The 23,850-nt window shown below is 39.6% G+C and overlaps 1 protein-coding gene and 1 long non-coding RNA gene across 4 annotated transcripts in view; one reads left to right on the top strand and one right to left on the bottom strand.

Moving 5' to 3' along the window:
• The window catches only part of SH3RF3 (SH3 domain containing ring finger 3), a 410,835-nt gene that overhangs the window by 340,229 nt on the left and 46,756 nt on the right, over window positions 1–23,850 (top strand). For all 3 annotated transcript variants that reach the window (XM_028512030.2, XM_036026638.1, XM_036026639.1), the window contains one exon: window positions 15,800–16,134. In XM_028512030.2, coding sequence (XP_028367831.2) covers window positions 15,800–16,134 — 335 coding nt within the window. The remainder of the gene's footprint in view (window positions 1–15,799; window positions 16,135–23,850) is intronic.
• LOC118500766 lies at window positions 407–1,986 on the bottom strand. Its single transcript, XR_004903348.1, has 2 exons — window positions 1,919–1,986; window positions 407–518 (listed from the first exon to the last, which is right to left on the bottom strand). It is a non-coding gene; the product is annotated as an uncharacterized LOC118500766 (long non-coding RNA).

A 23,850-nucleotide genomic window follows, 5' to 3' on the forward strand; every position in this document is an offset into this window, starting at 1 on the left:
AAGTCTTTTATCTCTATAATTAGATTTATTCCAAGGTACTTTATTTTTTCTTGTTGCTATAGTAAATGGGATTTTTTTCAATAGTTTCTCTTTCTGATAATTCATTGTTAGTGTACAAAAATTCCCTTGACTTTTGAATATTGATGTTGTATCCCACTATTTTGCCAAATTCACTTACTAGGTCAAATAGTGTTTTGGTGGAGACTGTAGGGTTTTCTGTGTACACTATCATGTCATCTGGAAACAGTGACAGTTTTGCTTCCTCCTTTCCAATTTAGATGTCTTTTATTTCTTTTGCTTGTCTGATTGCTGTGGCTAAAACTTCCAATACTATGTTGGGTAAAAGTGGTAAAAGCAGGCACCCTTGTCTTGTTCTTGATTTTAAAGGGAAAGCTTTTGGTTCTTGCCCATTGAATATGATGTTGGTTGTAGGTTTCTTGTATGTGGCCTTTATTATGTTGAGGTATGCTCCCTCTGTTTCCACTTTGTGGAGTGTTTTGTCACAAATGAGTACTGGACTTTATCAATTGCTTTTTCAGCATCTTGAAAGAATTCTGGCAGAGAGACTAACAAGGGCACAGGCATGGTAATGAGAATGACCTAAGTTTCTACTATGTGTAACCCCATTAAGTTTGATGGGACTGACAAAAAGTATGGTAGGAGAACAATAATATGTCTAGGACAATTTCTCTGCTGAGGCAAAATTTACTTTTAGATCTCAAAGATGAGTAGAATATAGCATGCAATGGTGGAGTGAGGTCAGATTGAAGCTAACACAGGACTCATGCTTTTAAGAACTAAAATTGGGTCAGTGGGGAAGAACAAAGAAAGCAGAAGGGTAGGTGCCTTGTGATAAAGCTGAAAAGTGTTCAGAAATGATCATGAAGGTTCTTTTAGCTATGTCAAGGAATTTCAGTTTTTGTCCTAAGGGCAAAGGAGCATATTATTGCTAGAAGGTTTTAAATACTAGGTATAATCATATTTTCATAGCTAAAAGATAAAGCCACATGTTTTTCTATTTTGTTTTTTATTTAAGTATAGTTGACATATATATTTGTTTCAGGTGTACAACATAGTGATTCAACATTTATATGTTTTGCATTTGATCACCACACTAAGACTAGTAACTTTCTGTCATACATGTCATACAGTTATGATAGGATTCACTCTTTTCCTATGCTATATGTTGCATCCCTATGACTTACACATTTTCTTATAACTGGAAGTTTGTAACTCTTATTCCTCTTCATGTTATTCACCCATCCCCTACCTGCCTCCCATTTGGCAACTATCAGCATATTTCCTATATCTATGAGTCTGTTTCTGTTTTGTCAGTTTATTTATTTATTTATTTATTGTTTTTAGATTCCACATATAAGTAAAATAATATGGTATTTTTTTTCTCTGTCTGACTTACTTCACTTGGCGTAATACCCTCTTCTCTAACCATATTGCCTGATGGCAATATTTCATTCTTTCTTATGGCTGAGTAATAGTCCTAGTATATACAATAGTTGTATATATTGTATATATACCACATCTTCTTTATCCATTCCTCTACAATAGACACCTAGGTTACTTTCATCTTGGCTATTGTAAATATTATGCTATAATGAACACAAAGGTGCACATATCTTTCAAATTAATGTTTTCATTTTCCTTGGATAAATACCCAGAAGTGGAATGGCTGGATCATATGAATGCTAGACTTCTGGGTACAGCCAAAATAAATGAGGACAAGAATTATCCTCCCAATGAAAATAACAAAAAATAAAGAAAATTTATGAAACAACAGTTTGTGAGGGCACTAGATATTAGAAAATCAAGGTCATGATTCAGATGAGATGATAAACAAACAGGTAGGCCCCAGCACACTCTCTAGAGAGAATTTCCAAACTGCAGTACAGGGAGGGAGAACTTTTATCAAATGCTTTTTCTGCATCTATTGTTATGATCATGTGATTGTTGTCCTTTATTTTGTTTATGTGGTATATTATGTTTATTGATTTGCAAAAATTGTACCATCTTTGCATTCCTGGGGTGAATCTACTTGATCATGGTGTATGATCTTTCTAACATATTGCTGGATCTGGATTGCCAATATTATGTTAAGGATTCTAGCATCTATGTTCATCACAGATATGGGCCAGTAGTTTCTATCTTGTTGTGTCTTTACCCAGTTTTGGAATTAGAATAATACTGGCTTCATAAAAAGAGTTTGGGAGTCTTCCCTCTTCCTGAATTTTTTGGAACAATTTGAGGATAGGAGTTAGTTCTTCTTTGAATGTTTGGTTAAATTTGCCTGTGAAGCTATCCAGTCCAGGGCATGTAGTTATGATTTGTGGTATTTGTAGTTCTCTTCATTCCTTTGTATAGATCCATATTTCCATCTGATATCATTTCATTCTTCCTCAAGTACTGTGTTGTTCAACATTTCTCATATGTGGATCTATTAATGATGAAATCTTTTACCTTTAGGTGTGAATAACTCTTTATTTTTCTTTCATCTTTAAAGGTATTTTTCTGGATATAAAATTTTAACTTGACAGATTTATTTTTCAGTGTTCTTAGCTGAAGTGTTCCTGATCAGAAATCTATTGTCATCTTTATTTGTGTGTGTGTGATTTATGTAATGTGCCTTTTTTCTTTGGCTGCTTTTGAGATTCTATTTCTCACAGAAATATTTATTTTGAACAATTCAGTTGGATTTTGTCTTGGTGTGTGTCTCACATAGATTTCAATCTTTAATACTAAAACAACTCATGCTGGTAGATTCTATTTTCTTTACTTTACATAAGAGAAAATGAGGTTTGGAAGTGTTAAGTGACTTGCCCAAGGCTAGCCTAATAACTGGTAACAGAGTCAAGATTCAAGCCTGTCCAACTGCCCCAGAGCTGGAGCTTCTTGCACTGCACTTCCCTTTTTTCCCTCCTGTCTCTCTGTCCCTGAGCATCTCTGTATAAGATAAAATAGGAAAGAAGAGCTTCATGTTGGCACCCTTCCACTGGGAATATGTGCATGAGTAACTTACATTATTTGCTAAATGCACATGTCTAATGATGGCTGCAAAAGCCCCAGAGGTATTGATTTGTGGGTTACAAATCAATTTTAGCTAGTAGGTAAAAACGCAAATGCAGAATCTGTGAATAATGAGGATTGACTACCATGTTAATACTAATCAGAAGAAATCTGAATTGATTATATTAATACCAGACAGAGTAGAATTCAGAACAAAGAATATCATTACTAACAAAAAAAAGCCAATTTTACAATAGTAAAAGAGTTTGTTCTTTATCAAGAGGTCTAAATATTTATGCCTCAACTAACAGAACCTCAAAATATGTGGTCTGCCCAGAAAGTATCCAGCCATATACTATGAAAAATAGAGACATTTCTTGAAGAAGATACAAAACACAAGAAATGTATACATGACAGTGACACCTCAGTCCCCTTCAAAATAGGCATCTTGGAACCTCACACAGTTCTCCCACATGCTATCAGCTGCCCTGTCACAGTTTCCTGAATCTCACTGATGGTCTGAAATCTCCCTCTCAAAGGTGATTTCAGTTTTGGGAAAAGCCAAAAATCACAGGGCACCAAATCTGGGCTGTAGGGGGACTGGGTCATCTGGGTGATTTGATGTTCCACCAAAAAATTCTGCATGAGATGTGATGCACGAGCAGGTACATTGTCATGATGAAACTGACAGTCACCAGTTGCCCATAGCTGCAGCCTTCTGAATCATCCAAATAGTTTCCGTGGACGAATGTTCAAGCTTGATGTAAAATTTGGTGCAGATTCATTGCTCTACATGCTCAGTCATTTGAATGCAATTGCCACATAGAACATATGTTCACCTAATGGTGTCTGTCAGCCCCACTGACTAGTACAGTAAAGTCATCACTGTTTACATATGTGCATTTGAGTCTACTCTCTTTGGCTGCCAGGTTATATTGATGTTGTGCCAACCATTCACATTATATTAACAATGGCTGGGCTCTTTTCAGACAGGCCTCATATATAAGCCATTACTGCTAGAGCTATAAGGAGATATAAATAGATAATTCTACAGTTGCAGTCAGGGATTGCAATACTTCTCTTAGTAATTGATACAAGTAGAATATGGGTAAGAATATAGGACATTCGAACAACACTATAACCAACTTAACTAAATTGACATTTATATAATACTCTACAAAAAATACACATTCTTTTCACATGAACACATTTACCAAGATAGACCATATTCTGGGCCATAACAGTTAAATCTCAAATCTTAAAAATTTGAAGTCACTCAAACTATATTTCCTGATCACTGATGAGTTAAATTAGAAATCAATAACACAAGATATCTCTAAATATTTGAAAATTAAATGCCACACTTCAAAATTACCCATGGATCAAAGAAGAAATCAAAAGTAGTATTAGAAAACATTTTAAATTTGAATGAAAATAAAAACATGTCATATCAAAATTTGGAAATTTATATCACTAAACACCTATATTAGAAAAAGGAATAAAAAGTCTCAAATCAATTGATTTGAGACCTCAGTTTCACTTTAAGAAATTAGAATCAAAAGAACAACAAAGGAATCACAAAAAAGGAGAAAAAGATCAGTGTATAAATCAGTGACATTGAAAGCTGTATGATAGTAGAGAAAATCAATGAAACCAAAATTTAATTCCTTGAGATCAGTAATAATGTTGATAAACCTCTAACCAGAGGGATAAAGGATAGAAAGAATACACAAATTATTGATGTCAGTAATAACTGAAGTGACATCCCTTTTGATTCTATAGGATAGTAAGGGATTATAAAAACTCTTTATGCCAGTAAACTCAGTATATTAATAAACTTAAAAGTAGTTGATAATCTGAGGGGCCTATATTAATTATAGAAATTGAATTAGTTTAAAAAAAAACCTTCCACAAAGAAAACTCCAGGCCTAAGTGGCATCATTGGTGAAATATACTTAATAGCTAAGGAAGAAATTTTAACAATTCTTTGGAAACTCTTCCAGAAAATTGGAAAAAGGAAGAAAATCTTTTCTAACTCTTTCTATAAGGCCACCATTACTTTCATAACCAGACAAAGACATTAAAAGAAAACTTTAGACCAATATTAGTCATAAACATAAATATAAAAATTTTGAAAAGAATTTTAACAAATCTAATATACCAATAAATAAACATTAGAATAGTACATCATGACCAAGTAGTGTTTATCCCAGGAATTCAAGATTTGATTAATGTTTGACCTCAATATACTTCACTATATTAACAAACTGAAAAATAGAAGTAACATGGTCAGTTGAATAGATGTGGAGAAAAACTTGACAAAATTCATCATCTATTGTTAATAAAAACCCAGAAAATGAGAAAAACAAGTGAACTTCTTCAACCTCATAAAGGACACCTGTGAAAACCCACAGCTAACACTAAACTGTTGGTGAAAGACTGAAAACTTTCCCTCATGATAAGGATCAAGACAAGGATGCCCACTCTTGCCATTTCTATTTGATATTGTGTTGTAAGTTCTAACTGGAGAGGTTAGTCAAGAAGAAGAAATAAAAGCATGCAGATTGGGAAGGGAGGAGCTACTCTATCTCAATTTCCAGGGTACATGATCTTATAGAGAGAGAGAACCCTAAAGAATCCACACTCACACACACACAAAAAAGGTTTGTTTAGAGGTAATAAATGAATTCAGCAAGGTTTCAGGACACAAGATTAATATAAAAAAATCAATTGTTTTACATAGTATTAATGAATAATTGAAAAATGACATTTAAAAATAACAATACCAATTTTATTGGCAAACCACATGCAGCAACACATTAAAGAGATCATACATCATGATCAAGTGGGACTCATCCCAGGGATGCAAGGATGGTACAATACTAACAAATCATTAAATGTAATATGTCATATAAACAAAGGGAAAGGCAAAAATCACATGGTCATATCAATAGGTGGAGAAAAAGCATTTGATACAGTACAGCACTCATTTATGATAAAACATTCAGCAAAGTGGGAGTAGAGGAAGCATACCTCAAATAATAAAGGCATATATGAGAAAGCTACAGCCAACATCATACTCAACAGGCAAAAACTAAAAGATTTTGCACTAAGATCAGGAACAACATAAGTATGTCTGCTTTCACAACTATGTTGAACAGAAATCCTAGCCAGAGTGATCAGACAAGCAAAAGAAATAAAAGGCATCCGAACTGGAAAGGAGGAAGCAAACTGTCATTTTTTGCTGATAGAAAATTCTATAGACTCCACCAAAAAACTACTTGACAAAATAAGTGAATTTTGCAGAAACAGTGGGATACAAAGTCAATATTCAGAAATTGAAGGCATTTTTGTACAACAATGAAATATTAGAAACAGAAATCAGGGGAAAAAATCCAATTTGATGTAGCAGCAACAAAAATAAAGTACCTAGGAATAAACTTTACCAAGGAGGTAAGAGACCTGTACTCAGAAAACTACACAACACTGAAGAAAGAAATTATGGAAGACATAAAGAAATAGAAGCATGGTCATGGATGGGAATAATTGACATCATCAAAATATCCATAGTATCTAAAGCAATTTATAGGTTCAATGCAATCTCTGTTAAAATACCAATGACATATTTCACAGATACAGAACAAACATTTCAAAAATGTATATTGAACTATAAACTACCCTGAATAGCTGCAACAATTTTGAGAAAGAAAAGCAAAGTAGGAGGGATCACAATACCTGATATCAAACTATATTACCAGGCCACAGTAATCAGAACAGTCTGGTACTGGCATAAGAACAGACGCATAGACCAATGGAACAGAACAGGGAGCCTAGATATAAACTCAAGTCTCTATCATCAATTAATACTTGACAAAGGGGAGAAAGGCATAAAATGGAGTAAAAATAGCCTCTTCAACAATTGGTGTTGGGTGACATGAACAGCTACATGCAAAAAAAAAAAAAAAAAAAAAAGGAAACAACCACCAACTTACACCATATACAAAAATAAACTCAAAAAGGATAAAAGACTTAAATATAAGTTGTGACACCATAAAAGTCTTAGGGGAGAACGTAGGCAGGAAAATCTCAGATATTCCATGCAGCAATATTTTCACCAATGTGTCCTCTAGAGCAAGGGACATAAAGGAAATAATAAACAGGTGGGACTTCATCAAAATAAAATACTTCTGCACAGCTAAAGAAAACATCAGAAAAATGAAAAATGAACCAACAATATGAGAAAATATATTTGCCTAATGATGCCTTGGAGATTGGTTTGATCTCCAAAATATATAAAGAACTCACATGATTCTACTCCAGGAAGATAAGCAACCCAATTAAGAAATGGGTAAAGGACCTGAACATGGCATTTCATGACATACAAAGGGCCTAGAGACATAGGAAAGGATTCTCAGCATCACTACCTGTCAGAGAGTTGCAAATTAAAAACACAATGAGATACCACTTCACATCAGCCAGAATAACCATCATAGACAAATCAACAAACAACAAATGCTGGTGAGGTTGTGGAGAAAAGGGAACCCTACAACACTGTTGGTGGGAATGCAGACACGTGCAACCAATGTGGAAAACAGTATGGAATTTCTCCAGAAAACTAAATGAAACTGCCTTTTGATCTAGTAATTCCACTGATTGGATTATACCCTAAGAAACCTGAAAAACCAATTGAAAAGAACTTATGCACTCCTATGTTCATAGCAGCACAATTTACAATGGCCAAGTGCTGGAAGCTACCTAAGTACCCATCAGTAAATGAGTAGATCAAAAAACTGTGATACATTTACACAATGGAATACTACATAGCAAAAAGAAAGGAGCTCCTACCCTTCTTGACAACATGTGTGGCTCTGGAGAGCATTATGCTAAGTGAAGTAATCCAGGTTGTGAAAGACAAATACCATATGATCTCACCTATAAGTAGAAACTAATCAACAGAACAAATAAGCAAGCAAAATATAACCAGAGACATTGAAATTAAGAAGAGACAGTGACCAGAGGGGAGGTGGGAGTAGATAATGGGGTTGAAAGCAGGAATAATTGTCAAGGAACATGTATAAAGGACACAAGGACAAAGCCTAAGGAGGGTAGGATCAAGGGTGGGAGATGGGGATGCCTGGTATGTGAGGGAGTGGTGATGGAAAAATGGAGACAATTGTATTTGAACAACAATTTAAAAGAAAAATGATACCATTTTTAACAGCGTCAAGAATATAAATTACTGGGGGATAAATCTGGCAAAAGATGAGAAAGACCTGTACATTAAAAACTACAAAATATTGCTAGGAGAAATTGAAGAATACTTAAGTAAATAGATACGTTTTATTCATGAGTGAGAAGACAGTATTGTTAAGGTGTATATTCTCCAAAAATTGACCTATAGATTCAATGGAATATCAATCAAGACCTCACCTAACTTCAATAGAAATTGATAGTCTGGATTTCAAATTCATATAGGCATGCAAAGGACCTAGAATAGCCAAAAACAACCTTGAAAATAACAACAAATTTGGAAAGCTAACACTGGTTTCAAGACATATTATAAAACTATAGTAACCAAGTTAGTGTGATATTGCTATAAAAATAAACAATTAGATCAATGGATACTTTTTCTGAAAATATGGGAAACCATATTTCTGTGGACTAAGAAGTAAATGAATGACTCCTGAATAGTGTTAAATAGTGAGCTTTAAAATCCCCTACTTTCTCTGTTTTAATCACAAACAGTTTTGCTTATTTGTTTTACAATTTTTGAAAATTGATCTCTGTGGATCTAAACAAAATATAACACAGAACAGTAAGTGGGGTTGAAGGGCTGGCTGGCCCCATCCTGGGCTCAAGAATGAAAAGCAGGTGGTGTTGGCTGACTTTCAGCTCCTTCAAGAGAGTATGGACAAGGAGCCCTGGTGAGTATCAAGGACCAGATGCAGTCACAGCTTCTTCCAGGTCATGGTCAATACTGAGCCATTCACTGCCTAAGGTGTGGGATAGAACAGGAAGTCACAGCTGGGCACCAAGCTGAGTTTGTCTGTGGCCTGAGGACTAGGTCTGCACCACCTGTGGAAGACCAGAACTCAGACTATCCTATTATACCTGGTTCTAAGAGGTCATCCAAGAAGACAATGCAGAAGCAGGAAAAAAAACAAAAAAACAAAAAACAAAAAACCCAGACCCTGAGAAGTAAGCAGGCACAGAAATCACAGCACTAAGACACTCCCACTTAAGGTGAGCTACATACTAAAATCTCAGAAGCTGGAGGCAACTAATACATACAGGATAGCCAATAAACCTATGAAATGAGAGGGAAATAAGAGCACTCTGAAAGTCTTTAATATCAGTATTTTAAAGATCCTCTAAAAGGAAATGGAAGAAATGGCATTCACCCTCTAAAAAAGAAAGCAAAAACAGGATGTTGTGAAGAAAGAAAAAAGAGATGGATAGCTATGAATCAGAAACTGTTAGATATGAAAAAGAACCAACTTGAAATTTTATAAAGGGAAAATATATTTGTTTAATTACAAAAACTGGGCTGACTCTAGACTGGACTCAGTTGAAGATAGAAATTAATGACACTGGGAAGCCCTACAAAGGAATTTATCCACAACACAGAGCAGAGATGAAAAGTGCCATGACAGCAAGTAACAAATCATACAGAGAAATGAATGAACAGTGAGAAAGACCAGTGTCGGCATTATTTCAAGAATATTAGGTATACTTCTGTCAATATGGTGACAAAGGCATATATGGCTTGCCACGTCAAAATTACAACTAAGATGTAGAACTGACAGAAATCTACTTGAATGGAAGTCTGACAACTATGGAATTAAAGAAACCACATCTATCCAGACTGGTAGGAGGGGTGCAGATGAGGAACAGGCTGGTATACACCAACATGTGGGGGATAAAAATTTAGGAGAGATATCTCGGGAGTAAGGAGTCTTAACCCTACACTAGGCCGCCCAGCCCAGGGTTCCAGTGTAGGGAGATAAGTACCCACAATTTCTGGCTGCAAAAACCAACAGGGATTGAGTCTGTGAAAGAAACTTCTGGAGCCCGGAGCAGTTCCTCTTAAAGAACCCACACAAGGACTCATCTACTCAGACTCACTCCTTTTGGGCTCCGGCAACAGGATGGCTGCTTGAAGGGCACTAGTGGCATGCCGGGGAAGGCTGAGGTGTCTGACATCAAGGTGAGCAGAGGCCATTGTCCTATTTCTGAGCCCACAGCCAGCAGACTGGTACTGTATCTGAAATTTCATCAACCTGGCTAACACTGTTTGACCCAACTTGGAGATTCCTAGAGACTCCACCACAACCAACTTACAAGCCCGCCAAAGCTGCTTTTCCATATTAATGGCTGGTCCTGGCTCATGCTTCACAACTTCCTAAATCCTCTGAAACAAGCAACAGCTTGCTTCAGTGAGTCCCAGGAGCAGCACAAGTAGCAGCCATCTCAGACTGCTTTACAACTCAGATAGGGTGCCTCAGGTGGGGGCTCACTTTGGCCAGCACCACCCAGGAAACCCCAGAGCCAGTGCACCCAGTGCTACAGACCACATCAGAGCACCACCACCCTGCCCCTGCACAGCTGATCCTCCAAAGATGTCAGAGGTTAGTGGTCAGTGGTCACAGCCAGTCCTTGCAGCTGACTGGCCTGAGTAAATCCCTCCCATTGATCACTAACAGCAACCAAGGCTCAACTGCAAGAGGAGGGTATACTCAGCCTACATGAAGGGCATACCTTGAATACCCAGCTTGGGTGATAGGGGAGGCTGTGCCACTGGACCCTACAGGACACCTATTACATTAGACCACACTACCAAGACACAGAATCAAAGAAGCTCTATCTCATACACAGAAACAAACAGGGAGGCTGCCAAAACGAGAAGACAAAGAAACATGGCTCAACTGAAAGAACAGATCAAAACTCCAGAGAAAGAGCTAAATGAAATGGAGATAAGAAATCTCTCAGATGCAAAGTTCAAAATAATTGTTATAAGGATGCTCAAGGAACTTAGTGAGGACCTAAACAGCATAACAAAGTGTGGCAGATACCAGCCAGCAGTATCTGCGGCTGCTGTGAATGTTCAAGATATGAGAGAAATACACACAGACTACCAAGTCCTGTAGAGGAATAGGGATGGTACAGCCGCTCTCTAAAGGAGGGAGAGCACCCCAAACCACTGACTGAGTAGGCTTTTCATTAGGTAGTATTGGGTAGGAACATGGATACAGCTTATTAACCATTGTCTAACAGTTACGATCAAACAGATAGATAACATTCAAAGGGCTAAAAAGGGATCCCACTGAGTTGGGGTCTTATCACCTAAAAAACTACAGAACTTGAGAAGCTAAATTCATTCCTGCCTCAGCCTTCATAATCTAATTAAGAGCATCCTCAGCAAGCAGATTTCACAGGGATTCACATATTCCTTTTTCAAGTTTGATCACCCCAGGAAGTCCAAAGTCCCCAGTGTGAATTGCACCACACCTTGTTATTGTCACAGGCTTGAGTCGGGCAGAAGAGACAAAGCTGAGGGATGGGGGTCGAACACCCCTTCTTTTCCACAGCCCCTCTGAATCTTTCCCTGAAGGCCTTCCCACATAATCATGCCTGTCTTAGATCCATCCTCCTCTGATCAAAATTACCCATCCTTGGCTAACCAACCAAGCAATGGGGGCCAGGCAAGGGGCAGGTAGCGCTCCTGCCAGGGAGATAAGCTTGTCTCCTTAGTGTCTCCTGGTCTGCAGGTCTCCCACTCAGCCTTAGCCATGGGGGGGTTACAGCTCCTGAAACTAGGCAGGGTGGTTCCCAACAAAAAAGACCCAGGCAGAAACAAAGGACATACTAGTTGAAATAATGAATAACTTACAGGGAAACAACAGTAGAGCAGATGGAGCCAAGAATCAAATCAATGATTTGGAACATAAGGAAGCAAAAAACAACCAATCAGAACAAGAAGAAAAAATAATCCAAAAAAATGAGGATAGTGTGAGCAGCCTGTGGGTCAACTTCAAGCAATCCAACATTCATTTCAGAGGGGTGCCAGGAGGAGAAGAGAAAGAGCAAGAAATTGGAAATCTATGTGAAATAATAATGAAAGAAAACTTTTTTGGTGAAGGAAATAGATATACAAGTCTAGGAAGCACAGGAGTCCCAAACAAGATGGACACAAAGAAATCTACTCCAAGACATATCATAATTAAAATGCCAAAGTTTAAAGATAAAGAGATGGGAGGGTGGGTGAGAGGTGAGGGGATTAAGAAGTATGAATAGGCCCTGGCTGGCGTAGCTCAGTGGATTGAGCGCGAGCTGTGAACCAAAGTATCGCAGGTTCGATTCCCAGCCAGGGCACATGCCTGGGTTGCAGGCCACGGCCCCCAGCAACCGCATATTGATGTTTCTCTCTCTCTCTCTTTCTCCCTCCCTTCTCTCTCTAAAAAAAATAATAAATAAAATAAAATAAAATAAATAAATAAATCTTAAAAAAATAAATAAGGGTTGACTAATTATAATCTTTAAAAAAAGAAGTATAAATAGGTAGTTACAGAATAGCCATGGGAATATAAAGTACAGTCTAGGCAATGGAGTAGCCAAAGAACTTACACACATGACCCATGGACATGAACAAGGGTGGGGTATTGCCTGAGGGAGTGGGGGGTGCTGTGTGGAAGGGGGCAAAGGGGAAAAAACCAGGACAATTTTAATAGCAAAATCAATAAAATAAAATTAGAGGAAAAAAGAATATTATATATAAAGAAAAGCAAGAAAAGGAGGTACTAGCTAGAAGAAGACAAAGTACAAAAAGGATGATTTTTTAAATGGGAGAGACAACTTGGTGGAGGAAAACTATTAGAGGAGCTAAATACCAGCGAGAAGGCACTGAGCCAGGGAAAAGAATCTAGATGAGGGTGAAAGGTTGACTGGTGAGACCCGAATCCATGAGACTGAAGGGAAGGGTGGGTCTGGATGTGGATGAGTCGGGAGAGAGCGTGGCCTGAAGCTGTGGGAGTTTACAGAGTTTCATTTCACACAGCAAGTGAGAAATGGTAAACCTGAGAATAAGGGAAGGACAAAGTTTATGATAGAATAGGTAATTTATTCATTCAGCTGTTTTTTATTGGATGGATGCTAGGACAGTTTCTAGGTACTGGAGATAGAGGAGTGAACTGAAGGCTAATGGGATTTGAGTTACTGAATCATGCCAAAGGTATAAAGAGAGGAAAGGGGAAACTAGTAACTGTGGAATAGTAAGTAGTGTTTTCTCAAACCACCTACATCTCTTACATAGGTTGTTTTGGCATTACTAACTAGGCAGATCACTAGAGGGATAGTAGTCTATGTCAGCAGTTCATTGATTGATGCATTGAGGGTGAATCCTATTGAAGATAAATGGGATCCTAATTCTTCCACCAGCTGGTGTAATGTGTCATGCTTTCCTTTCTTATAGAGTATTTTTTTCTTCTCCAGTGATTTAATTCTGTGAAATGTGTGAGGATGTTTTAGGTGAGATTTTCTTTTTTCAAAGACTCATTCACTTATTTAAAAAAAAAATGTAAGCACTACCTACATGTTTGAAATATGTCAGTAAATTAAACAGCTGTTTGAAATATGTCAGTAAATTAAACAGAAAAGGTCCCACCCTAATGGAGCTTGCAGTATGGTAGGGGGAAACAGACAATGAGCAGTCACTACATAATAAAGAGGTATATTACACAGGTAACTAAAAGGGACAGTGAGTTCTAGCCAGGGTAGATATAGCTCAAAAAGAGAGACACACCTGGTGGCAGGAGACAGACATCACTTCACACCAAGTGTCCATTTAACATTGCACAACTCAGTTCCAGTTGTGTTGGCCTTATTAGTCAGAGACTGCATGCTTTTGGAGGAAAGAAAAATTATAGCAAGGCAAGGGGGGTTGAAATTGCAAAGGGTCAGGTTGCACTGTTCAGGGGGTTGGTGAGGACAGCCTCTCCAGGAAGGTGGTGTCTGACCTGACTGGGAGCTGTGAAGGGGTGCAGCAGTGCAGGTATCTGGGGGAAGGCAGTTTGTGTGACAGACCCAGTGGACACCAAGTCTCTGAGGAGAGAGAGCCTGCATGTCTGTTTTGGAGTAGCCAGGAGGCCTAAGTGGCTGACAGGAGAAAGTAGGGGAGAGATTAGGAAATGATGCCAGAGGGACTGTATGGCTACTGGGCTTAGCACTTTCTGGAATACCCTCTCTTATTTTGTATGTGGTTAATAAAGAGATGCGCGGTCAGGGAGAAGCTAGCCAAAGGTGAACTATGCGAGCCCTTGGCAGAAGAACCAGAAACAACCCTTGCAGAGCTTCTGGGACCCAAGTGTAATTGCTCTTCTCTAGCTGAGCTATCACCTCCCATTACAGGGCTGCTAAACTGGGGTGAAAGGGAGCTCAAACAGCAGGGGAGAGGCAGATAAATGGCCCCAGGAGCACTGGTCAAGTCCCAGATTACCTTGGTGTGATTAAGTGACCCCCACTGGCTTCATCGATCTGCATCATTGCTTAACCTGGTCTTCCTTAGAAATAGGGAGTCATGATGAGGGAAGATCCTAAGTCATCCCAAACTCTGAGTAGTTTTAAAACCAAAAATAAACCTTCCTATATCTCACCTTCTAGAAAAATGGGACAGGCTCCTAACACACAGTCAGAGGGAGGAGTTGCTTTGTGGTGGGGAGCTGGGCAGGTATTTGAGTGTGTGCTCTTTCTAAGGCATATCTAGGGCTGAGAATATCATTTTGCTGCATGTTGCTGAGCCCACACATGCCATAAAGTCTGGTGCTAGAAAATAGCAATAGTGTGGCATAAATTTTCTCTGACTAATAAGGCCAACACAACTGGAACTGAGTTGTGCAATGTTAAATGGACACTTGGTGTGAAGTGATGTCTCCTGCTACCAGGTGTGTCTCTCTTTTTGAGCCATATCTACCCTGGCTAGAACTCATTGTCCCTGTGGTGTGGCTCATGCTCCCCCCTCTTTGTTTCTGTAATTAGTAAGGAGACAGTTCTTCAAAATTACTAACTCAAGCTATAGCGAGATTCATTTTAACATGGTACTGTGTTTGGAGGGAACTGTCTTTTCCTTTTTTTTTTTTTACTTTATTTTAATCATTGTTTAAGCACAGTTTTCTGCCTTTTACTCCTTTTCAAATGACAGATTTGTACACGTGTTTTCCTTCAGGGTTCTAGCATTGTTAGGCAAGGGAAGGTTCCTGGCTATGAGGCTCCTGATATGTGAATGGGAAATTGAGGCTGCAGTATGCAGGCAGGAAGGTAGGGGTGGTGCATGATCCCTGGGCTGCAGTGGGGAGAGAAGGGACATACAAGCTGCTTTGGCCTGCAATGGGCACAGCTCAGCCAGGCCAAGTACCAAGTGTCAGAAACAAAGCCCTAGTCACTGCAGTCCAGGGAGCTGTTGCAATGATACCCCACATGCAGGGTTCGCCTCCAGGCTTTGCTTTTACAGACATTCTAACAAAGGTGAGTGCATTGGCTCTTCATAGCACAGAGGGCCAGTCACGGACTCAATAGGAAACTGGCAGTGAGGCAGGAAGTGGTGTCCCCAGTCCTGAGGGCAGGCCATCTGCATGTGTTCTTGGGGTACTGGGCCTCAGGCTCTCCCTGTGACATGTGCCCAGGTCTGCAGTGACTGGACAGATTGTACCAGGAAAGAGTGCATTGCAATTACATGTCAGGTTTCAAACTAACCTTTCAACCCACCTTTCTCTCCAACCCTGTGTTCCAGCTGCCCACTGCTCTGCTCAGGCTCAAGACCGACCAACCACCACAGTGTCACCCCTGCGCACCCAAAACTCCCCATCTTGCCTGCCCACAGCCAGCCTCAGGCCCCATTCCATGGTGTTCCCAAAGCACCTCCATCAGCCCCCAATGCAGACCATCACTGAGGCCAAGTGCGTCTGGCCAACCATCCCATTCATGTCAGCAGCATCAGCCATCACACCTCCCAATGTCACTGCTGCCAATCTCAATGGGAACACTGGAGGGGGGACTGTTAGCAGCCTGTCAACATCCGGCCCCACCAACATGGAATGCAAACCTGATGAGAAGAAAAATGAAAAGGTAAGCAACCCATCATGAGTGAGCCGTGGCTCTGGCCTAGCTGGTTATCGTAACTCTTTGGCACCCAATGCCAAGGATGTTTTATACAACTAAGTCTTGAAGGTGGGCACCAGGCTTGTGACAGACGTGGAGGTCAAACCATTAAGCAGCTGGTTATTGAAGTGGAACTCAGGCCTCAGGTATTCATAAGGTTGACCCAGGCCCAACTATACTTATGCAAGAAAGAAAAAAAATGTGTCTCCTCCTCTAGGTGCTTTAGTCCATCTAACAGAAAATTGTTGTGATATATTCATTTTCTTAGAGCAACATTCTTATTGCCATGTACCAGGATATTATAATAATAATTACATAAATCTACTTATGTGCACCCACTCCCTTCCATGTGAATCCTTATCAGTCCATAACCTGTTCAGTCACAAGAGAAAGATCTGTCTTCCCAGGAAAAATGAGAGGGGGATGCCAGCCCAACACTTGGCATGGGTAGCATTTTTATCTATTCTTTTAACTGTAAAGGAATTAAGTTTATTTCACAAAATGAATCTGATTTCAGTGAGCTTGCCTCAGTTGCCACCCAGCTAGACATTGGATTAACCAGGATTAGACTCCAGATTTCTAAATCAGTGCTCTATAATTTAAGACACACATCTAACTTAAAGTCTCCTAGTAGCTACCTTTTTAAAAAGCTTAAAAATATAAAAATAAAATTAAAACATGAAATTCACTTAATGGTATAATCTATTAAATTCCATATCAATAAATATTATCATTTCAACATGTAATCTATATGAAAAACTTGATGAGATGTTTTACCTTTCTTCACATTCAGTCTTTTAAAGCCACTGGGAAAGCCAGTGGGACAGTGCCAGTGCTCATGGGACAGTGTCTCTATGGCTCTATGGGCAGAATGGGCCTAGATCTTCAACAGGGAACCATCTCTATTGGCCTTGCTGCATAAAAGGTTTATGTTCATTCTCCCTTGGCTTTACCATATTCTGTGAATCTTTTAAAATCTTTCCATATAAAACCAGTGTTTTATCCTACCCTTCATGACAGTATGGATGGAACTGGAGAGCATTATGCTAAGTGAAATAGTGGCGAAATATAAATACCAATATGATCTCACCAATAAGTAGAACCTAATCGACAGAACAAACAAGCAACTGAAACATAACCAGAAACATAGAAATAAAGAACAAACAGAGAGTAACCAGAAGGGAGAGGAAAGAGGGAAAATAGAGGAAGGTCCATCAAGGAACATTTTAAAAGACATATGGACAAAGCCAAAAGGGGTAAGTTCGAGGGTGGGAGGTGGGGATTGGTGGGGTGGGGGGTGGTGTGGTGGGGTGAAAATGGAGACAACTGTATTTGAACAAGAATAAAAAAACAAAATTATTTTAAAAAAACAGTATTTTGATTGGAGTGTGCTAGCTGGGGTTGGGATGAGACCCTCAACACTAGTGAAGACAGCCTCTCCTGTTCTTTGGGGGCAGTACCAAAACCACTGTTGACTGTTCAGTCCATCATCCCAGGACCCCTGGAGCCACACCCACCCTCTCAGCATGCAGTGGTTAGTGGGATTCCAGGAATCCTGCATAGATACAAACACCAGAGTCTTCAGGACCTCTTGACCAACACTCAGGTCTTGTCACCACCTGTCTTGTCTGTTGCAGAGGAAGGTGATTCCCATGCTAACTAGTGTGGAAAAAGCCTTAGTCACAGCCACTGCTGCTGAGCTCTCAACTGTCAAAGCTCAAAGTTCCTTGAGTCTAACAGGAAGCCTGGGTGTGAAGCACAGTGGTTGCTCTGTGTTTTGTGTCCATGTCTGTGTGAAAATCACTGAGGTCTTGATCTGCTTCCTTCTACCTACAGTCTGATTAGGAGATGTGACTGGGTCTTGTCAGGTAGCACAGATGGGGGTGTGGTCCCACTCTCTCATTTGGATATTTCCTAGAAGACAAGATCCCCTAGACCTCCTAAATGCTGAAGAAAAAACAGGGGACAGACTTAGGGAAGTGCTATAATAGCTCTGTAAACATTTCTGGTTCTTTGCCTCCAAATTCCCTCTTTATAGTTTGTGAAACAGGGCTGGCTTCAAGTGGCTCATCACTGAGTAGGATCAGATTTGTAGGAAGTTGTATGGAGAGTGATATCATTCACCATCTTTGCCCTCCTAAGTGTGTTGCTAATAAAGACCAGCACTGGGTCTGCTGTCAGCAGGCCTGGGCTGTTTGACATTCAGCAGGTATTTTGCTTTCACTCAAGGCTTACTTTCTGCTAACAATTCTCCTACATCAGCAAGGAGTAGTGGAGTCCATGGTTTCTCTTGATGGAAGGCACCTTGGAAGAAAGCCCTGCTTAAAGATGGAAAGCAGAAGATATGTCAGCTTAACTTGGAGAACTCCCCAGGCTAAGCCTGGCAGTGGGAATGCACAGGCCACTGCAGGTTGTACCTGGCCAGTCCTGGCTTGGGCACAGACTTCTCAAAGCACAGAGAGCAATTTGTTTTGCTCAAGTAGAAAGTGAAATGGACTTGGTGGGAAGGAATGAGCATGAATCCATAGGATAGCAGCAATCTTCAGCATCAAACCCCAGCAGACAAGTACATCATCCTTACAATGTTAGGTGTAGTTTTCATTTCTCACCTTTCAAACAGAGGGGGGGAAAAGAGAAAAGAAGGAAAAAAGAGAGAGAGAAAGGGGAAAAGAAGGAAGGAAGGAAGGAAGGAAGGAAGGAAGGAAGGAAGGAAGGAAGGAAGGAAAGGAAGGAAGGAAAGAAGGGGAGAAAGAAGGAAAGAGAAAGAAAAAAAGAAAGAGAGAAGGAAAAGAGAGAAAAGCAGTAGTCTGATAAATCACCTGTTAATGTTTTTCCCTTCTGTATTCATAGTTGAATTTTTCCTAATTCATAGTAAGGTACAAAATGCCCACAGTTTCTATTTGCAGAAGAGTCAAGACAATGGCTGTTTAAATCCCACCCCTCAAAAGCAAGCAAGCCACTGCAGTGTGCTCTAAGCCCGCAGTGTGAATGATTACAACTGAACAGGTTTTCCCAACCTTGAGAACACAGCAGTTGGCTTCATATCAACTTCTGGGGAGCCCATTGTAGGTGTGCATATGTCTGAGTGTGGCCAAGGGACTTATAAAAGGAACTGACAATATTCTCCAGGCTATTTGTTACTCAATTTTCCCCCAGAAAACACAGTGAACTCCTAACCCCAATGTCCAGGGAGATCTAAACCTCAGTGCCTGTGTGTTTTCATAGTACAGGTGCTGAGCTCTGCTGCGATTTGATTTGGACCCTTCCGGGCTTGAGCTTGTGAGACAAAACCTTGACTGATGAGGCCCCTGGGTGCTTGCAATTAACTATCTCCCACACTGTGACTCTTCTCTGGGCCTGACTTCACATAATGCCCTTCTGCTGTTAATGTGCCCATGAGGCACTTACCCTTTCCTGTGAGCTTGGCAGCAGGATCTTTCAAACCATGTGTTTGTAAATAACTCATTCATGGGCCACAAAACCAATTTATTGTATGTGGACCAAATTTTATTTAGATCAAAAAGGATACATAGGATGAAATGGATGAGATCAGCCTACATGGCACACAGTGAGATAGGGATATTGGGGAAAACTATTGTAACTGCTGTTTTTTAATATATTTTATTGATTATGCTATTACAGTTGTCCCATCCCCCACCTTTATTCCACTCCACCCTGCACTACCTCCTATCATCATATCCCCTCCTTAGTTCATGTCCATGGGTCATATATATAAGTTCTTTCACTTCTCCATTTCCTGCAGTATTCTTAACCTCCCCCTTTCTATTTTGTACCTACCATTTATGCTTCTTATTTCCTGTACGTTTTCCCCCATTTTCCTCCCTTCCCCTGCCCACTGATAACCCTCCATGTGATCTCCATTTCTGTGATTCTGTTACTGTTCTAGTTGTTTGCTTAGTTCATTTTTGTTTTTGTTTTTGTTTTTCTTAGGTTTGGTTGTTGATAGTTGTGAGTTTGCTGTCATTTTACTATTCATATTTTTGATCATCTTCTTCTTCTTAGATAAATCCCATTAATATTTCATATAGTAAGGGCTTGGTGATGATGAACTCCTTTAACTTGACCTTATCTGGGGAGCACTGTATCTGCCCTTCCATTATAAATGATAGCTTTGCTGGATAGAGTAATCTTGAATGTAAGTCTTTGCCTTTCATAACTTCAAATACTTCTTCTAGCCCCTTCTTGCCTGTAAGGTTTCTTTTCAGAAATCAGCTGATAGTCTGATGGGCACTCCTTTGTAAGTAACTGTCTCCTTTTATCTTGCTGCTTTTAAGACCTCTCCTTCTCTTTAACCTTTGGTAATGTAATTATGACATGCCTTGGTGTGTGCTTCCTTGGGTCCAATTTCTTTGGGACTCTCTGAGCTTCCTGGACTTACTGAAGTCTATTTGCTTTGCCAGATTGGGGAAGTTCTCCTTCATTATTTTTTCAAATAAATTTTTAGTTTCTTGCTTTTTCTCTTCTCCCTCTGGCACCCCTGTGGTTCAGATGTTGGAACATTTAAAGTTGTCCCAGAGGGCCTTAAGCCTCTAGTCAATTTTTTGAATTCTTGTTTCTTCATTCTGTTCTGACTGAATGTTTATTTCTTCCTTCTGCTCCAAAACTTCGATTTGAGTCTCATTTCCTTCCTTTCACTGTTCATTCCCTATACATTTCTCTTCATTTCACTTTGCATAGCCTTCACTTTTTCCTCCATTTTGTGACCATACTCAACCATTTTGTGAGCATCCTGATTAACATTGTTTTGAATTATGTATCTAATAAGTTGGCTATCTCTTCATCTCTTAGTTGTATTTGCTCTGGAGCTTCAATCTGTTCTTTCATTTGGAGCATTTGTTTTGTTTGTTTCCGTGCACCTCTTATGTAGTAAGGGGTGGAGCCTTAGGTATTCACCAGGGTGGGCAACCCACATTGCTGCTTTGTGGTGCTCTATGTTGGGGAAGGGTCTGAGAGGGAACAATGCACTAGCTCTGCTCTCAGCCCTTTCTAAATGCTTTTTAAATTATCATTTATTGATTTTAGACAGAGAGGAAGGGGGACACACACACACAGATTTATTATTCCATTTCTTTATGCATTCATTGGTTGATTTCTTATGACCATGACCAGAGATCAAACCTGCAACGTTGGCATATTGGGATGAGTTCTAACCAGAGCCAAGAGCCTTTTCTAACCCCTTAGGCCATAACACTAAATTCAGAATCTTTGTTTAGTTGGCTGAAATCTCTGAAGTTGTCCCACTCTACATGGGATAATCACTGAGGTGACTTGGGAACTAAGGTTTTCTCTTCTTAAGTGAAGTTACAGGTAAAGTAAAATCCATCCTGTGGTAGGGGAGGGTATAAATCACTTCAAATTTCTGATTACTGTCCAACTTCATCACAAATCAGTACTTTGGATACCATGGGAAGAAGCCTCAAATTTTCTAGGGTGTATAGAAAAGGAGAGTGTTACCATTCGTTTCCATGGCATTTAAGCTCTCTAAACCACTTGACACAGCTTTGGATACTTGTACTAGGACAATACTAAGATCTTAAGAAGAATAACCAAAGCAGTACTGGAGAGATCCAAGGGAGTTGTCTGTTTCTCACCGTATGTAGTTTGTTGTAGTTCCAACCCCTTTCCTCCTCTCTTAATTCCCTGAACTGGACTTTCAGGATCCCTGGAGCTGAAGGTGTACATAGAAAAGGCAGGAAATGAATACTCACAGAGTCTTCCCTAAGGAAAAGGTACCTATATAAAGTGCTCCTGGCAAAAGGTCTCTTAGAGACTCTCATGCATGAGTGCCCCAGACTCACAAACTTAGCACTACAAGGGCATTTAAGATGTCATCTGAGCTGAAAGGACCCATCAGCCCCTGACCAACCTAGCAGTCCTGTCTGCAGCATTTCTAAAGAAGGATAATTGGGTTTTGCTAAAATACCTCTAGAGACAGTTCCATGGCTGGACTGACCCTAATGCTTAAAAACTCATCCTCTTATTGAGTCACAATCTACAGAGTCTACACACATACATACATATAAATGCACACTCAACTACACATTCATGCATGAACAGTTTACCTGTGTATATGTATACGCACACACATGTGTGTGCATGCACATGCATATGTGTACATACGCTCACACATATGCACTCACATACATACATACGCATCCTGCAAGTTGATCCACCTGTGCAGTTCTGCCACCTCACAGTGTACTTCCTTTTCTAAAAATAGCCCTTCTGCTATTGTGTCATCTTCTAAATGACTTTTTTTTTGATAGACTATTTTTGGAGTAATTTTATGCTCACAGTAAAATTGTTCAGAAAATACAATGATTTTTCAAATACTTCTGCTTCTACACTTGCATAGACTCTCCCACTATCAAGATTTTGCCCCACTCCAGAGTGGGACATTTGTTACAGTTGATGAACCTATATTGACACATCATTGTAGTATCATACAGAGTCGTTTCACTACTCTAAATATCTTATGTGCTTTGATGCAGACTTCAGCCCTTGGGGTCCATGTGATATGGCTGCAATGAATGAATTCACATGTACTACAGAAGTCCTGTGGAGAAAAAGGGATAGATAGCACAGCCACTATCTCAGTGAGAGAGAGGGCCCTGACCCCTGCCTGGACAGGCTTTTATTGCTTTTCTGGGTACATTACATCGAGGATGATCCTAATTTACTATGAACAGGTTCAGTTTAGGTTACCTTTTACAAATAACAAAGGAAAGGAAGTTGCTAATTACTACAAAGAAAAAGGATATTTGCAAATGAAAAGGAAAAAGTGGTTGAACTGGTTATTCTCCATCCTTGGGAAGCTTGGCATAAATTTTAGGAGGTTACTTTAAAGATATGCAGTAAACATTTGCTGCCTCAATTCAGGGTGAGGGAGTTTTAGCAAAAAGCAAGCCCCATAGCAGCCTAGGCTGCTACAATGCAGGCCTGATTCCCCACAGGAAAACTGATCCATGGGCCCAGTTCCTGTGTGCTGACTTACTCCTGCTGTTTTTTCTCAAGGGCTGGGCTACATTCCCCATACCACACGGATAGGTTCCCTATAATGCTTTACCTATCCATGCTTCCCTCCCCCTTACCTCTGGCAACCTCTGATCTTTTTCCTCATAGTTTTTCCTTGTTCAGAATGTCATATAGCTGGAATGATATACTATGTGACTGGTTTCTTTCACTTAGTATCATACATTTAATGTTCCTCCATGTCTTTTCATAGCTTGATAGTTCATTTATTAGCATCGAATAAGACTCCATTGTAGGGCTGTACCATAGTATATTTATCTATTCACCTACTGAAGGATTCTTATTGCTTGTAAGTTTTGGCAGTTACAGATGAAGCTGCTGTAAACATTGTGTGCAGATTTTGTGGAGACATAACTTTTCATCCCTTTTGGGTAAATACTAAGGTGTGTGATGTATGAATCATATGCTAAGAGCACGAGTTAAACTTTGAAAGTTGTCAAAACCGTCTTCCAAAGTGGTTGCATTGCCACCAAAACATGAATGAGACTTACTGTTATTCCATGTCCTCACCAGCATTTGGTGTCATCATATTTTAGATTTAACATTCTTGGAGGTATGTAGTTGGGTCTCATTGTTATTTTAATTTACAATTCCCTGATAACATAGGATGTTGAACATTTTCTTTCATAG

The sequence above is a fragment of the Phyllostomus discolor genome, chromosome 5 (assembly GCF_004126475.2).
Source record: "Phyllostomus discolor isolate MPI-MPIP mPhyDis1 chromosome 5, mPhyDis1.pri.v3, whole genome shotgun sequence".
Classification (NCBI taxonomy): Eukaryota; Metazoa; Chordata; class Mammalia; order Chiroptera; family Phyllostomidae; genus Phyllostomus; species Phyllostomus discolor.